At 47.2% G+C, this 17,770-nt stretch overlaps 1 protein-coding gene across 2 annotated transcripts in view; it reads right to left on the bottom strand.

The window, feature by feature from the left end:
• The window catches only part of LOC144509181 (myocardin-related transcription factor A-like), a 186,097-nt gene that overhangs the window by 149,356 nt on the left and 18,971 nt on the right, over positions 1-17,770 (bottom strand). Inside the window, exon 1 of one of the 2 annotated variants that reach the window (XM_078237617.1) lies at positions 10,601-10,625. The exons of the other annotated variant lie outside the window; for it this stretch is intronic. Coding sequence (XP_078093743.1) covers positions 10,601-10,610 — 10 coding nt within the window. The 5' untranslated portion in view covers positions 10,611-10,625. Of the gene's footprint in view, positions 1-10,600; positions 10,626-17,770 lie in introns of those variants that run through there. 2 annotated transcript variants of the gene reach the window in all.

The raw sequence follows: 17,770 nt of genomic DNA, 5'->3' as shown, positions 1-17,770 counted from the left end.
AGAGTCGTAGCTGACATGCCAAGTTTCCTTAGTCTTCTGAGAAAGTAGAGGCGTTGGTAGGCTTTCCTGAACTAAACCTTTGCACTCTATCAAATCTCCCCTCAACCGCCTTTTCTCCAGGGACAACGACCCCCGCTTCTCCAACCCTAACCATGCGGCTAAAATCCAACCCTCTCCCACCCCACCCCATACAGTAAAACCCGCTACACAACAGGATGATGACATTTATTGAAGAGCTGTTTGGACATGCGTCTTGCATGAACTCCAGGTAGAAGCGAAAGGCTTTGGAGGAGGGAGGCTGAAAAATCAGAGGCAGTCAGTTTGGCTGCTTCTACAGTCACGTCATTGGTGAGTGTCAGCACGAGGGCTGGATGTATGTTGTCTGGAACCCAAGGAAGGTGCAACATCTGACAAGGAGGAAAGTCATGCTCACACAAGTGCATGGCACAGTCAAAGTGCTGATTTTGATTTACAATTAAATCAGACTTCATAGATACCCTACAGTTCAGAAAGAGGCCATTCGGCCCATCGAGTCTGCACCAACCACAATCCCACCCAGGCCCTATCTACTTATCCCTACATACTTTACCCACTAATCCCTCTAATCTACGCATCCCGGGACACTAAGGGGCAATTTAGAATGGCCAATCAACCTAGCCCACACATCTTTGGACTGTGGGAGGAAACCGGAGCACCCGGAGGAAACCCACGCAGACACGGGGAGAGAGTGCAAACTCCACACAGACAGCAACCCGAGCCGGGATTCGAACCCAGGTCCCTGGAGCTGTGAAGCAGCAGTGCTAACCATTGTGCCACCGTGCCACCCATATTATTATTCCAATTATTCACTACCACAATAACCAGACAGGATATTGTACTATTGTTCAAACTGCAATGCTAGATTGAGCAAACAATAAGTGTGTTATTATATTGCTTCTGTATGGATTACATCACAGGACCGACATTCTTAGAAGACATCAGTGGGTATTTTGTGGGTAATTGACTCAGTGCACCACCCAGTTGGCAGGAGCAGCAGTGAGTCAGACATTGGCCTTCACCTCTGGGTTCAGGATTCAAATAATGGCACCCAAGTTTCCTGCCTGCTGGCTGCCAAGGGTGTGTTTGAGATGGTTTTGGGGAGTCTTAAACCTCCTTCTGAGGCGGCCTTGTGGCAAGTATCCCAGCCTCTGAGCCAGAAAGCTCTGGGTTCGCGTTCCAACCCAGGGTTTGATGGCCAAGGAAGGTACGTTCATAACGCGACCAAACAGGTTGCAGACCAATCCAATACCAAGCGACAAGAGTGGGAGAGATTCCTGGTCAGACATGTGATGGAAAGAATGTTGGAGCCTCGACCATCACGGTCCATAGCTCCAGTTTCCAGCATATATGTAAATGTTTAGGATAGTAAGAAGTCTCACAACGCCAGGTTAAAGTCCAACAGGTTTATTTGGCACTAGCTTTCGGAGTCCGAAAGCTAGTGCCAAATAAACCTGTTGGGACTTTAACCTGGTGTTGTGAGACTTCTTACTGTGCTTTCCCCAGTCCAATGCCAACATCTTATATGTGGAGATGCCGGCGTTGGACTGTTATATACCAGAGGTATATAAGATGTTGAGAGGCATAGATCGGGTGGACTCTCAGAGGCTTTTTCCCAGGGTGGAAATGGCTGCTACGAGAGGACACAGGTTTAAGGTGCTGGGGGGTAGGTACAGGGGAGATGTTAGGGGGAAGTTTTTCACACAGAGGGTGGTGGGCGAGTGGAATCGGCTGCCGTCAGTGGTGGTGGAGGCAAACTCAATAGGGTCTTTTAAGAGACTACTGGATGAGTACATGGGACTTAATAGGATGGAGGGTTATAGGTAGGCCTAAAAGGTAGGGATATGTTCGGCACAACTTGGGGGGCCGAAGGGCCTGCTTTGTGCTGTAGTTTTCTATGTTTCTATCTCCACATCAATGTTTAGGATGCCACAGCAACTCAGTCGCTTAGGGGATAGCTGGATAGCCAGTGTGGATCAGATTGTGCTGACAGCACAGGGCTCAATTCCTGTTCTTGTTGGGATGGATTTGGGACCTGCTCCCTTATCCTACCAGTGGTGGAATCATAGAATCCTTACGCTGCAGGAAGAGGCCACCCAACCTATCATGTCTGCACTGATTCTTCTGACGGAGCATCTTACCCAGGCCCTTCCCTCTGCCCTGTCCCTGTAATCCTATGCATTTACCATGGCTCATCCACCTAACCTGAGCATCTTTGATCACCAAGGGGAAATTTAGCATGGCCAATCATAGAATCCCTACAGTGCAGAAAGAGGCATTTGGTCCATCGAGTGCGCACCAATTCTCCAACAGAGCATCCCACCCAGGCCCTATCCCTGTATCCCCATGTATGAACCCTGCTAATCCCTCTAACCTACACATTTTGGGACTCTAAGGGGTAATTTAGCATAGCCAATCCGCCTAACCTGCACATCCTTGGACAGTGGGAGGAAGCCGGAGCACCCGGAGGAAACCCACACAGACACGGGTAGAACGTGCAAACTCCACACAGACAGACACCCAAGGCCAGAATGGAACCCGGGTCTCTGGTTCTGAGAGGCAGCAGTGCTAACTGCTGTGCCGCCCCTAACCTACACATCAGGGACCCAGGTCCTCGGCTCTGTGAGGCCGTGAGATTTGCGGTGCTCCGAGTCTGACCTGCCTTTGGACAAAGAATTGAACAGCAACAATCTGGTTCCCAGTGAGCGTGGGCCCACATTGCAGGACCGTCCTCGTAGTCATCACAAATTGGTGATCAGGGCACAGGGCGACTCAAGTGGGAAGTGAATAAACATGACAGTGCTACAGTAGAAGGTCCCTCTGCAAGCTGAAGCTAATGATGCACATTGCTGAATCTCTTTACTCACCATTTAGCTGCATTAGAGCTAATCTGGAATCGCTTGGCACCGAGTGTCTGAAATTGGGCCAGGTCTAATTTCACAGCTTTAGCATCTCTCACCTTAATGAGAGCAAGGAGAAAATAGGTTGCTGGCCTTAACTCCAGTGAGACTGAAGGGCTGCAATTTGTCTGCAATGTTCTCCTCACAACTCCTCCGGACAGGCTGGGTTACTCTTCACAGCTAAACTGGAGCTAAATCTTGCGTTTACACAAATTACGTTTCAACTCAAAAGGGGCGGGTGTGTGTCAACCATCAAGATCTTTCTTTGAAGGCAGCTGAAGCACGTGATAACCAATTCTGACCAACAGGAACTTCAAATACTTGCTAAGACTTAAAGGAGCCTTCCAACTGACACAAGAATACCCTCAATAGTTTCTCTGCCTTTTGCAACCTTTCTACTTTCCTTGCTACTCTCCAAAGCACCGAAGCCAGCTAGCAAAATGCTGACCCAGAATTTTCTGGAGATGTGCACCGTTGATGGCTCACTTATTGCGTGCGGCTGATATTACAGCGCAACAATTCCAGGAAATTACTGCAAATGTGATGGGGCAGCACAGTGGTTAGCACTGCTGCCTCACAGCGTCAGGGATCCGGGTTCAATTCCAGTTTTGGGTCACTGTCTGGAGTGTGGAGTTTGCACATTCTCCCCATGTCTGTGTGGGTTTCCTCCGGGTGTTCTGGTTTCCTCCCACAGTCTGAAAGATGTGCGGGTTAGGTTGATTGGCCATGCTAAATTGTCCTTAGTGTCCCAGGACGTGTAGGTTAGAGGGATTAGTGGGGTTGTGGGGATAGGGCCTGGGGTGGGATTGTTGTCAGTGCAGACTCAATGGGCCGAATGGCCTCCTTCTGCATTGTAGGGTTTCTATGGTGACTTTGCACCATTAATTACGCCATATCAAACTCCTGGGGCAACTGGGCTGCTCTACCATCCCCAGTGCTTAAACAGCAAACTAGCACTTAGAATCATGGAATCCCTACAGTGCAGGAGGCGGCCATTCGGCCCATCAAGTCTGCACCGACTATCTGACAGAGCATCGTACGCAGGCCCACCCAACCCTCCGCCCTATCCCCGTAACCCCACATATCTACCCCGCTAATCCCCCTAACCTACACCCTTTGGACACTAAGGGGCAATTGAGCATGGCCAATCCACCCAACGTCTGAGGTCTGGCTGCAGATTAACGTAGCTACAGCACCATTAAACTCAATAGCGACTGGGAATTTGCTGAATGAAAGCACTGCTGCCACCGAGCCAGTTACAGGGTGTGGCGCTGGTGGGCTCACTCAGTACAATCACAGGTACGCTTTAAATATTGCCAAAGGTAAAGGCAAAATACTGCACATGCTGGTATCCGAAACAGAAACAGAAAATGCTGGAAAATCTCAGCAGGTCTGACAGCATCTGTGGAGAGAGAATAGATTTCCACTCCATCTGACGAAGGAGCAGCGCCCCGAAAGCTAATGGCATTTGCTACCAAATAAACCTGTTGGACTTTAACCTGGTGTTGTTAAAACACTTAGAGAGAGAATAGAGCCAGCTCTGACAGGGAGTCATCCAGACTCGAAACCTTCTCTCTCCAAAGATGCTGTCAGGCCTGCTGAGATTTTCCAGCATTTTCTGTTTCTGTATAATTATTGCAAAGTTCTTATCTCCTTGTATACTTCTGTTAGGATAACTTTGCAATCGTTATTTATTACTAGCTGCAAGACCTTCGTTGATTTTTTTTCCCCCAGTAAGCTTCACCAATTCAAAGCTGTGATTTTTTAAATTCTTTGGTGGAATGTGGGCATCCTTGGCAAGGACAGCATTTGCTATCCCGTCCCCAACGGCCCTCGAGAAGAATCTATTGGTTCCTTTAATGAACAGAATTTAACTATTTTGTTGAATAGAGTAGAATTTTGAGAATTGGACAATAAGTATTTGACTGCAATTCAACTGTTGGGTGAAGTATTCAGACTAGAGGTGAGTAGGCATTACTCACATCAAAATTACCATAGATGCCAACATACAAGTCAACCTTTGAAACCTTCCTAAGTGCCCCCAGACTTATACGCAGAGTTCAAAAGGAAACCATGGCATGAATGCGGCTGGTTGTACAGGGTCTGTGTGTGGGGACGTCTTAAACTCCCAGGCATCTTTACATCCCAGCCTGCATCACCTGCTTGATTTTTAAAAGTAAAAAGTTTATCTATTAGTGTCACAAGTAGGCTGACATTAACACTGCCATGAGGTTACTGTGAAACTCGCCGAGTCGCCACACTCTGGCGCCTGTTCGGGTACACTGAGGGAGAATTTAGCACGGCCCAGCACATCTTTCAGGCTGTGGGAGGAAACCCACACAGACACGGGGAGAATGTGCAAACTCCCAAGCCGGGAATTGAACCCCCGAGTCCCTGGCGCTGTGAGGCAGCAGTGCTAACCACTGTGCCGCCCCACGATGCCTTGCACCCTGTTATGAGGGCAACATCCATTGTACAGTGAAAAGGTGAAGCTGGCTACTGATAGGTGTAGCATGTTGTGGATGAAAAAAACGGTGGGGTCGAATTAAACACCGAGTATACACAGAAACATGGACTTTGGGGCCAAAAAAAAAAAATGGGGCCACCTTTCTACACCAGATCAACATATACACTGCGATCTATGGTTTCACGCTTGCCTGCCTCTGGATGAGCTTTGCGCCAAGGAACACTGTTTCACATCACTATCCCTTCATCCTCTCCATCACACTGGCATTTCCACTCGAGAATGCTAGCTCATGTTCCCAGGATACAAGATTATTGGTTTCGATCAATCTTGTATATCCCCATCCTCCCTGCTGCCATTAGACTTTTGAACAGACCTACCTTATATTAAGCTGATCTTTCTCTACAGCCGAGTATGACTGTAACACTACGTTCTGCACCCTCTCCTTTCCTTCTCTATGAATGGTATGCTTTTTCTGTACAGTTCACAAGAAACACTTCACTGTATACTAATACGTGTGACAATAATAAATCAAATCCAAAACTAAACCACCATTCACATTTCAAATTGACAGCAGAGCAAGAGGTGGCCAGTCGGCCCATCGTGTCTGCACACGAGGCAGCATCCCATGGACAGCTGCTTTCAAGATGCCGCAAAAAATGTGAATGAAGCCCAATCCATCACGCAAACCAGCCTCCCATCCATTGACTCTGTCTACATTTCCCGCTGCCTCAGCAAAGCAGCCAGCATAATTAAGGACCCCCCCACGCACCTCGGACATTCTCTCTTCCACCTTCTTCCATTGGGAAAAAGATACAAAAGTCTGAGGTCAGTACCAACCGACTCAAGAACAGCTTCTTCCCTGCTGCCATCAGACTTTTGAATGGACCCACCTTGCATTAAGTTGATCTTTCTCTACACCCTAGCTATGACTGTAACACTACATTCTGCACTCTCTCCTTTCCTTCGAACATGTTTTGTCTGTAGAGCGCAAGAAACAATACTTTTCACTGTATACTAATACATGTGACAATAATAAATCAAATCAAATACTTAAAAACACTTCTCTGATCGGATTGATAGAAGCAGGGTCCTCATTTATTTCTGAAGGTTTGATGTAAAGCTAATGCCATTTATTCCACATTATTTCTCCCACTGCCAGATACAGTCATCAACAAAACACAGTTAATCCATACAACACTGGGAAAACGCCTCGTCACCGCTTTCTGCACAGCTTCAGAAATTCCTGTCGGATATAAATCGGGATAAAGTGCAGCATTCTCCATCAAATAAACAGCTGACAACCAGAGCCTTGTGACACTGTGACAGCGATAGAGATACAGTGCGAGCTACAGTAAATCTTGTTTCTCTAATAATCTTTGTTCTTATGCCAACATCGATTTGCTGCCACACATAAATAAGCTTGAAATTCCCACAGATAACAAGCAAAATGAACTCTCAATGGTTCCTTTGTTGCTCCGATTCTGATTTGCCACTGTGGTGAATTCTATAAATCAATTTTCCTCAAATTTAACCATATTTGATTCATTGTCACGTGTATTAGTATACAGTGAAAAGTATTGTTTCTTGCGCGCTATACAAAGCATACCGTTCATAGAGAAGGAAATGAGAGAGTGCAGAATGTAGTGTTACAGTCATAGCAAGGGTGCAGAGAAAGACCAACTTAGCGCGAGGTAGGTCCATTCAAAAGTCTGATGGCAGCAGGGAAGAAGCTGTTCTTGAGTCGGTTGGTACGTGACCTCAGACTTTTGTATCTTTTTCCCAATGGAAGGTGGTGGAAGAGAGAATGTCCGGGGTACACCTGGTCCTTGATTATGCAGGCTGTTTTCCCAAGGCAGCAGGAAGTGTAGACGGAGTTAATGGATGGGAGGCTGGTTTGCATGATTGACTGGGCTTCGTTCATGACCCTTTGTGCGGCAGCCATACCCAGCTGTGACACAGCCACAAAGAATGCTTTCTATGGTGCATCTGTAAAAGTTGGCGAGAATCGTAGCTGACATGCCAAATTTCCGTAGCCTCCTGAAAAAGTAGAGGCATTGGTGGGCTTTCTTAACTATAGCATCCACATGGAGGGACCAGGATAAGTTGTTGGTGATCTGGACACCGAAAAACTTGAAGCTCTTGACCATTTCTACTTAGTCCCCATTGATGTAGACAGGGGAATGCCCTCCACTATGCTTCTTGAACTTGATGACAATCTCCTTCGTTTTGTTGACATTGAGGGAGAGATTATTGTTGCCGCACCAGTTCACCAGATTCTCTGTCTCATTCCTGTACTCTGTCTTGTCATTGTTTGAGATCCAACCCACTATGGTGGTGTCGTCAGCAAACTTGAAAATCGAGTTGGAGGGGAATTTGGCCGCACAGTCATAGGTGTATAAGGAGTATAGTAGGGGGCTGAGGACACAGCTTTGCAGAGCACCAGTATTGAGGATGTTGTTGCTGCCTATCCTTACTGACTGCAGTCTGTGGGTTAGGAAGTCTAGGATCCAATTGCAGAGGGAGGAGCTAAGTCCCTGGCCACGAAGTTTGGAAATGAGTCTCGCATGAAAAATGGTGTTAAAGGCTGAGCTGCAGTGTATGGATAGGAGTCTAATATAAGATACAGGGGCAGAATTAGGCCATTTGGCCCATCAAATCTGCTCAGCCAGACATAGGTGTCTTTGGTATCCAGGGTTGAGTGCAGGGCCAGGGAGATGGGGTCTGCTGTGGACCTGTTGTGGCAGTAGGTGAACTGAAGTGGATCCAGGCAGTCTGGGAGGCAGGAATTGATTTGTGCCATGACTAACCTTTCAAAGCACTTCATAATGATGGATGTCAGAGCCACCGGACGATAGTCATTAAGGCACGCTGCCTGGCTTTTCTTTGCTACTGGGATATTGGGCGTCTTCTTAAAGCAGGTAGGGACCTCAGACTGGTGCAAGAGATTGAAGATGTCTGCGAATACTCCCACCAGTTAGTCCGTGCAGGATTTGAGTGCTCGTCTGGGTACCCCATCTGGTGTGGAGATGCCGCCGTTGGACTGGGGTAAGCACAGTAAGAAGTCTCACAACACCAGGTTAAAGTCCAACAGGTTTATTTGGCAGTACTTGCTTTCAGAGTCTCAAGCTCGTTCATCAGGTGACTCACCTGATGAAGAAGCTTGAGACTCCGAAAGCTAGTGCTGCCAAATAAACCTGTTGGACTTTAGCCTGGTGTTGAGAGACTTCTTACTGTGCTTACCCCATCTGGGCCAGATGCTTTCCTTGGGTTGACTTTTGAGAAGGCTGCTCCGACATCGACAATGGTGACCTCGGGTACAGTTTCATCCGAGGATGGAGGGTGCGCTCTCGCTGACCTTTTGCTCAAAAAGGGGAATAGAATGCATTGAAGGCATCAGGGAGGGGCGTGTTGGAGCCGGTGATTTTACTTGCCTTCATCTTGTAGTCTATGTCATGTCTTGTGGCCTTGCCATAGTCGGCGGGAGTCCGTGTGGCTAGCCTGGGATTCTAGCTTTGATGGATCTCCATAGATCATATCTGGCTTTTTTGTATAGGTCAGAGTCATATATATATCTCACAAGAGGACCAACGCACTGCATGGTCTAAATCAGAGCATCTGTCACCAACACTGCTGTTGCATTTAATACCCCAAGTCATTAGCAAAGTGGTCCACCAGCATTATTGGTTGGAGAACTTGTGCTGTGTTGCTGCGACAGCAGCTAAATTATTCCCACTCCCCATAATCGCCAACGACCTGTCCTGGTCCCTCCACGTCAATGCTATCGTTAAGAAAGCCTACCAACGCCTGTACCTTCTCAGGAGGCTAAGGAAATTTGGTATGTCCGGTACGGCTCTCATCAACTTTTACAGATGCACCATAGAAAGCATTCTTTCTGGTTGTATCACAGCTTGGTGTGGCTCCTGCTCGGCCCAAGACCACAAAAAACTACAAAGGGTTGTGAACGAAGCCCAGTCCATCACGCAAACCAGCCTCCCATCCATTGACTCTGTCTACACTTCCCGCTGCCTCGGAAAAGCAGCCAGCATAATCAAGGACCCCACGCACCCCGGACATTCTCTCTTCCACCTTCTTCCGTCGGGAAAAGGTACAAAAGTCTGAGGTCACGTCACAACCGATTCAAGAACAGCTTCTTCCTTGATACCATCAGACTTTTGAATGGACCTACCTCGCATTAAGTTGATCTTTCTCTATACCCTAGCTATGACTGTAACACTACATTCTGCACTCTCTCATTACCTTCTCTATGAACGGTATGCCTTGTCTGTATAGCACGCAATAAACAATATTTTCCACTGTATGTTAATACATGTGACAATAATCAAAATCAAAGCAAAAAATCAAATCAAATAACAAGACAGCGGAAAAGGCTCAGCAGCTTCTGAGGAGAGAGAAACAGAGTTAACGAGTCCATACTCTTGGAAACCTCTGTTTCTACAGAAGGGTCACATTGGATTGGAGATGTTAACTCTGTTTCTCTCTCCACAGAAGCTGCCAGGCCTGCTGAACCTTTTCCCGGTGTTTTTGGTGTATAATTTTTAGTCCCACTCCCCTGTTGGCGCAGAATGCAACACTATCCCTTGCTGTACCCTAGGCTGGAAGAAATGCAATTGAAATTCAAGCTAATGTTTCCTCAGATCGTTTTGGCTCTATGCTCCAGTGGGGAGCATTTTATATCGTTTCCTGTAATCCTGCTTAATGATGATGTGGAGTTGCCGGCGTTGGACTGGGGTGGGGCACGATAAGAAGTCTCACAACACCAGGTTAAAGTCCAACAGGTTTATTTGGAACCACGAGCTTTCGGAGCTTTGCCCTCACCTGATGAAGGAGCAGCGCTCCGAAAGCTCGTGATCCCAACTAAACCTGTTGGACTTTAACCTGGTGTTGTGAGGCTTCTTACCCCTGCTTAATAAGTAACAGAAGTGGCCACTTCTTTGCTGAGCCACTAGATGGAGCATTATCTTGCAGACCAGCAGTCACAGGGCTGAGGTCATTCCAGATAGGACTTCTGCTCTGCATAAAAACAAGTCAGTGTAACAGGCCACAGAGATGATCCACCCCCTCAGGTCACAGGGTGCTGCATGGGCCAGGAAGACTGTCCGCGCCAGAACTGAGGCCAAGCACCCACAAAAAAATATTTAACCATTTTAGAACCGAAAGATTTGAAACTTGCTGTTACCTTTCAGCATAAGACCAGCCTTCCCAAAACAACTGGAGCACACCTTCCTTGTCCACGTCCGTCCTCAACAGGGAACTACCGAACGCGCCCACACAAACAAGGGGAGTACCCAGTGCCCACATCCAAGCCACTCCCATGACATTCAAGCTCCGTCTCTGCTGTTTTCGTTTAAATCTACGGAGGTTGCGACTGCAAACGGAACAAAAGAAACTGCCCACAGACCCCACAAACCGACCACCTCCTCCGCCGAGCCCAGTGAGAAGGAAGAGGAGAGGGCGGGGGGGAAAGGCTGGATCCAATTCATAGGAGACAGATGATTTAGGATTAAAGTCAGAGTGGCTCTTCACAGAGCAACCAAGACATGGAATAATGCTGCTGGATAGACTCATGGTGTGGAATTAGCTCAGAAGCAACTAGCGGGAATATTTTACGGTTGTTGTGGATGCCTGTGGAGCTGGGGGTCGGGAAGATAAATGGTGTAAACCTACATGGCAAGGTGCTGCTCGGAAAGCACTGCGATAACAAACTCCACCAGTATCCAGGAGAGTCTCATTCAGCACAATGAGCACAATTACTCATGCAAGACATGAACGTGGGCTGGACTGCCAGCTTATGCACCGAGAGAGATATTATTTTTCTCTCGGACTCTCAGGTAGCACGGTAGCACAGTGGTTAGCACTGCTGCTTCACAGCTCCAGGGACCTGGGTTCGATTCCCGGCTTGGGTCACTGTCTGTGTGGAGTTTGCACATTCTCCTCGTGTCTGCGTGGGTTTCCTCCGGGTGCTCCGGTTTCCTCCCACAGTCCAAAGATGTGCGGGTTAGGTTGATTGGCCATGCTAAAATTGCCCCTTAGTGTCCTGGGATGCGTAGATTAGAGGGATTAGCGGGTAAAATATGTAGGGATATGGGGGTAGGGCCTGGGTGGGATTGTGGTCGGTGCAGACTCGATGGGCCAAATGGTCTCTTTCTGTACTGTAGGGTTTCTATGATTTCTATTCCCAGCATTCACTCGGCTTATAGAGTCAGAGGTTTACAGCATGGAAACAGGCCCTTCGGCCCAACTTGTTCATACCGCCCCTTTTTCTTTTAAACCCCTAAGCTAGTCCCAATTGCCCACGTTTGGCCCATGTCCCTCTATACCCATCTTACCCATGTAACTGTGTAAATGCTTTTTAAAAGACAAAATTGTACCCGCCCACTCTCAGAGTTGAGTCATAGAGGTTTACAGCATGGAAACAGGCCCTTCGGCCCAACTTGTCCATGCCGCCCTTTTTTTCAATTCACTAAGCTAGTCCCAATTGTCCACATTTGGCCCATATCCCTCTGTACCCATTGTACCCATGTAACTGTCTAAACGCTTCTTAAAAGACAAAATTGGACCCGCCTCTACTACTACCTTTGGCATTTTGTTCCAGACACTCACCTGTGTGTGAAAAAATTGCCCCTCTGAACCCTTTTGTATCTCTCCCCTCTCACCTTAAACCTATGCCCTCTAGTTTTAGACTCCCCTACCTTTGGGAAAAGATATTGACTATCCTGCTGATCTGTGTCCCTCATCATTTTATAGACCTCTATAAGATCACCCCTCAGCCTCCTACGCCCCAGAGAACAAAGTCCCAGTCTATCCAGCCTCTCCTTATAACTCAAACCATCAAGTCCCGGTAGCAACCGAGTAAATCTCTTCTGCACTCTTTCCAGTTTAATAATATCTTTAATTTTTTTTATTTTTACCCCTGTAGAGGGTGCAAGCCTGTGTTTTTTTTTAGAAAGGTGTGACTCTATAAAAGGGCGTTTCGAAAATAAGCTGAAAACCACAAGATCAAATGTGCACAGTACAGAACACAGCAGGACTCTTGGACCTGTTATCCAGCGGGAAGTTACATGATCCAGGTACAAATCAGCAATGGTGTATTGCAGTTTGAGAGAGAGAGAGAAACAATTTCAATTCAGTAACACACTGAACACTAAGTTTTTCCAAAATGGATATTCTGGTATACAGGACGACTCTATCACAGTAGGTCAGCCTTCTTACGAATGTATAAAATCAGCCAGTCAAATCGATTCAGACAAGACAGCACTGTTAATGGCCTCGAGCTTTGGCTCCTGTTCCATTTCCTGCCGGGTTCTCTGGAAAGCACCCACATTTCGCAAACATGATTGCACTGGCATCAGGGACAAAATTCCTTGGGAATTGGTTACTTATTAAACAGGATTACAGGAAATGATATAAAGTGCTCCCCACTGGAGCATGGAGCCAAAACGATCTGAGGAAACATTAGCTTGAATTTCAATTGCATTTCTTCCAGCCTAGGGCACAGCCAAGGGATAGTGTTGCATCCTGCGCCAACAGGGGAGTGAGACTAAAAATTATACACCAAAAACACCGGGAAAAGGTTCAGCAGGCCTGGCAGCTTCTGTGGAGAGAGAAACAGGGTTAACATCTCCAATCCAATGTGACCCTTCTGTGGGGTGGCACGGTGGCACAGTGGTTAGCACTGCTGCCTCACAGCTCCAGGGACCTGGGTTCAATTCCGACCTCGGATCAACTGTCTGTGTGGAGTCTGCACGGCCTCCCCGTGTCTGCGTGGGTTTCCTCCGGATGCTCCGGTTTCCTCCCACACTCCAAAAATGTGCGTGTTAGGTGCATTGGCCGTGCTAAATTGCCCCTTAGTGTACCGGGATGCGTAGGTTAGAGGGATTCGCGGGGTAAATATGTGGGGTTATGGGGATAGGGCCTGGGTGGGATTGTTGCCGGTGCAGGCTCGATGGGCCGAATGACCTCCTCCTGCATTGTAGGGTTTCTATGATTTCTATGAATCAGAGGTTCCCCAGGGTCTGGGCTCGTTAATTTTGTTTCTCTCTCCACAGGTGCTGCCAGAGCTGCTGAGCCTTTTCCAGTGTTTTGCTTTTATTTTAAGGGTGTGGGACTAATTCAATTGCTGTTGCCCTCTTTTTAGTTCAAACCAAATAAACAAACTCAGATTAAGTCAGGACAAAGTAAAAGGGGCAGCTCCCCAAAAAGGAGGGGGAACAGCCCGAACAGAAATCAAAGTACAAAGGAAACTTAAAAACATCAAATTAAAATGTGATTATCAGGGTCGATAACGCACCCCAACCCCTGCGGTGCCCAGCGGGCGCGGAAGGCGTCAACCGCGCCCCCATAAAAACCGGACTGTGCTAAATAAGCCAGTAGTGTACAGGGGTAAGGGGAAAAGGCAGGGGACAGGGGAATGGTACCAAGTCATGATGCTCATTCAGGGAGCTGTGCAGAAACGATGGGCCAAATAGCCATAATGATTGTGATTCTGACAATGCAAGGCAGATGGAGTCATAGAGGTTTACAGCATGGAAACAGGCCCTTCAGCCCAACTTGTCCATGCTGCCCAGGTTTTACCACTAAGCTAGTCCCAATTGTCCACATTTGCCCCGTATCCCTCTATACCAATCTTACCCATGTAACTGTCTAAGTGCTTTCTAAAAGACAAGATTGTACCCACTGCTACTACTACCTCTGGCAGCTTGTTCCAGACACATTCAATTGTCTCTCTGGATTCTTTTGTATCTTTTCCCTTAAACCTATGCCCTCTCGTTCCCCTAACATTGGGAAAAGATATTGACTATCTAGCTGATCTGTGCCCCTCATTATTTTATAGACCTCGATAACATCACCCCTCAGCCTTCTACGCTCCAGAGAAAAAAGTCCCAGTCTATCCAGCTTCTCTTTATAACTCAAACCATCAAGTCCCGGTAGCATCCTAGTAAATTTTTTCTACACTCTTTCTAGTTTAACAATATCCTTTCTATAATAGGGTGACCAGAACTGTACACAGTATTCCGAGTGTGGTCTTACCAATGTCTTGTACAACTTCAACAAGACGTCCCAACTCCTGTATTCAATGTTCTGACCAATGAAACCATGCATGCTGAATGCCGCCTTCACCACTCTGTCCACCTGTGACTCCACTTTCAAGGAGCTATGAACCTGTACTCATAGATCTTTGTTTTATAACTCTCCCCAATGCCCTACCATTAACTAAGTCTTGCCCTGATTCAATCGACCAAAATGCATCATCTCACTTTTATCTAAATTAAATTCCATCTGCTATTCATCAGCCCACTGGCCCAATTGGTCAAAATCCGAGATAACCTTCTTCACTGTCCATTAGGCCACCAATCTTGGTGCCAACTGCAAACTTAACCATGCCTCCTAAATTCCCATCCAAATCATTAATATAAAATGACAAGTAACAGTGGACCCAGCACTGATCCCTGAGGCACACTGCTGGTCACAGGCCTCCAGTTTGAAAAACCACCCTCTGTCTTCTGTGGTCAAGTCAATTTTGTATCCAATTGGCTACCTCACCCTAGATCCTGAGAGATTTAACTTTATGCAACAACCTACCATGCGGTACCTTGTCAAAGGCCTTTCTAAAGTCCATGTAGACAACATCAACTGCACTGCCCTCATCTACCTTCTTGGTTACCCCTTCAAAAACACTCAATCAAATTTGTGAGACATGATTTTCCCCTCTCAAAGCCATGCTGACTGTCCCTAATCAGTCCTTGCGTCTCTAATTGCCTGTAGGTCCTGTCTCTCAAAATACCTTCTAACAACTTACCCACCACAGATGTGAGGCTCACCGGCCTGTAGTTCTCAGGCTTTTCTCTGCAGCCCTTTTTAAACAAAGGAACATTTGCCACTCTCCAATCTTCAGGCACCTCGCCTGTGGCTGTCGATGATTCAAATATCTCAGCTAGGGGACCCGCAATTTCCTCCCTGGCCTCCCACAACGTTCTGGAATACACTTCATCAGGTCCCAGGGATTTATCTACCTTGATGCACTTTAAGACTTCCAGCACCTCTTTCTCTGTAGTATGTACACCACTCAAAATTTCACTATTTCCACAAGTTCCCTAACATCCATGCCTTTCTCAGCAGTAAATACTGATGAGAAATATTCATTTAGGATCTCACCCATCTCTTATGGATCCGCACATAGATGTCATTGTTGATCCTTAAGAGGCCCTGTTCTCTCCCCGGTTACTCTTTTGCCCGTTATGTATTTGTAGAAGCTCTTTGGATTGTCCTTTGTCTTATCTGCCAATGCAATCTCATGTCTCCTTTTTGCCCTCCTGATTTCTCACAACTCTACTCCGACACCTTCTATACACTTCAAGGGATCCACTTGATCCCAGCTGCCAATGCATGTCACGTGTCTCCTCCTTTTTGACCAGGGCCTCAATATCCCGAGTCATTCAGGGTTCCCTACATCTACCAGCCTTGCCTTTCACTCTAAAAGGAATGTGCTTACCCTGAACCCCAGTTAACACAATTTTGAAAGCCTCCCACTTACCAGACATCCCTTTGCCTGCCAACAGACTCCCCCAATCAACTTTTGAAAGTTCTTGCCTGATCCATCAAAATTGGCCTTGCCCCAGTTCAGTATTTTAACTTTTGGGACAGACCTATTATTTTCCATAGCTATCTTAAAACTAATGGAATCATGGTCACTGGTCCCAAAGTGATCCCTCACTGACACTTCCATCACCTGCCCTTCCTTATTTCCCAAGACGAAGTCAAGTTTTGCCCCCTCTCTAGAGGCCGTCCACATACTGAATGAGAAATTCCTCCTGAATACACTCAACAAATTTCTCTCCATCCAAGCCCCTGTTAAAGTCTCCTACTATTATCACCCTAAGGAGTTACCTGTAATCTCCTTACATATTTTATATATCTTGCATATAGGGCCACTGAATCTAAGCCATCTGGTGAGGAACTGATTGGAGTAGATCAGTTTACAACCTGGCCAAATTTATTCTCCACCAACATTATTGGAAAATAATGGCTGAATGGCCTCCTTCTGCACTGTGGGCTTTCTATGATTCTATGATAACGTGGAGGAGGATGGAAAGGGAATGGTCAGTTAGATGTAGTCAGTTCTCCACATGCGAGTTAAGCTGAAATTAATTCCAAAAGACAACCAGAGTTAATCATAGGATCTACAGTGCAGGAGGTGGTCATTTGGCCCATCGAGTCTGCACCGACAACAATCTCACCCAGGCTCTATCCCTGTAACCCCACATATTTACCCTCCTAATCCCCCCTGACACTAAGGGGCAATTTAGCATGGCCAATCCACCTAACCCGCACATCTTTGGACTGTGGGAGGAAACCGGAGCACCCGGAGGAAACCCACGCAGATACGGGGAGAACATGCAAACTCCACAGTGACCCGAGGCTGGAACTGAACCCAGGTCCCTGGCGCTGAGAGGCCGCAGTGCTAACCACTGTACCACCGCACCGCCCTAGAGTTGCTAAACATCAGCACCATCAATGACTCTTCACTCAGAATATTTTCATCATTTTTACAGAGCCAACAGGTGTGAGGATTTGACAAGTCCATCTGCATTTTTACACAAGTGTTGCTCGGTCGGAGCCGAGTGGGTGAATCAACAGCACGTCACCGATGGCTGTTCTCCAGCCCTGGAGATGTGCTGACATATATTCTTGGCTTCCCACTGAAACTTGGAACTTGCAATGTACAGACTGGGACAAAAACTCTCTCACACCATGTGTGCACATGCGTGTGCATGCAGAGGTGGAAGTGTTCCTCGAATCTAGATTCCAACTCAAACACATACTAATCCCCAGACAAGGAAGGGATGGATAGCCTGCTTCCAGGGTGGCACAATGGTTAGCACTGCTGCCTCACAGCGCCAGGGACCCAGGTTCGATTCCCGGCTTGGATCACTGTCTGTGTGGAGTCTGCACGTTCTGCCCGTGTCTGTGTGGGTTTCCTCCGGTTGCCTCCCACAGTCCAAAGACGTGTAGGTTAGGTGGATTGGCCGTGCTAAATTGCCCCTTAGTGTCCTGGGATGCGTAGGTTAGAGGGATTAGCGGGGTAAATATGTGGGGTTACAGGGATAGAACATAGGTGGGATTATCGTCACTGCACACATGATGGGCCGAATGGCCTCCTTCTGCACTGTAGGGATTCTAAGAGTCCTACAGCACTCATGGCAGCTGTTGGCAAGTTTCTTCAGCACAATACTAGCAACTGTCGCTGTCCCATTCACTCCAAGTTTTATACATTAGCCTCGTGCCCCCCCGAGTTGCTTGTCCAAAGATGCAAATGATGCATACGCCCACTACACGCAGATTCCAGTTC

This window comes from Mustelus asterias, chromosome 21 (genome assembly GCF_964213995.1).
Source record: "Mustelus asterias chromosome 21, sMusAst1.hap1.1, whole genome shotgun sequence".
In the NCBI taxonomy this organism is placed as follows: domain Eukaryota; kingdom Metazoa; phylum Chordata; class Chondrichthyes; order Carcharhiniformes; family Triakidae; genus Mustelus; species Mustelus asterias.
The sequence above is the reverse complement of the archived record's forward strand: the minus strand, read 5'-3'. Positions and strand labels throughout refer to the sequence as shown.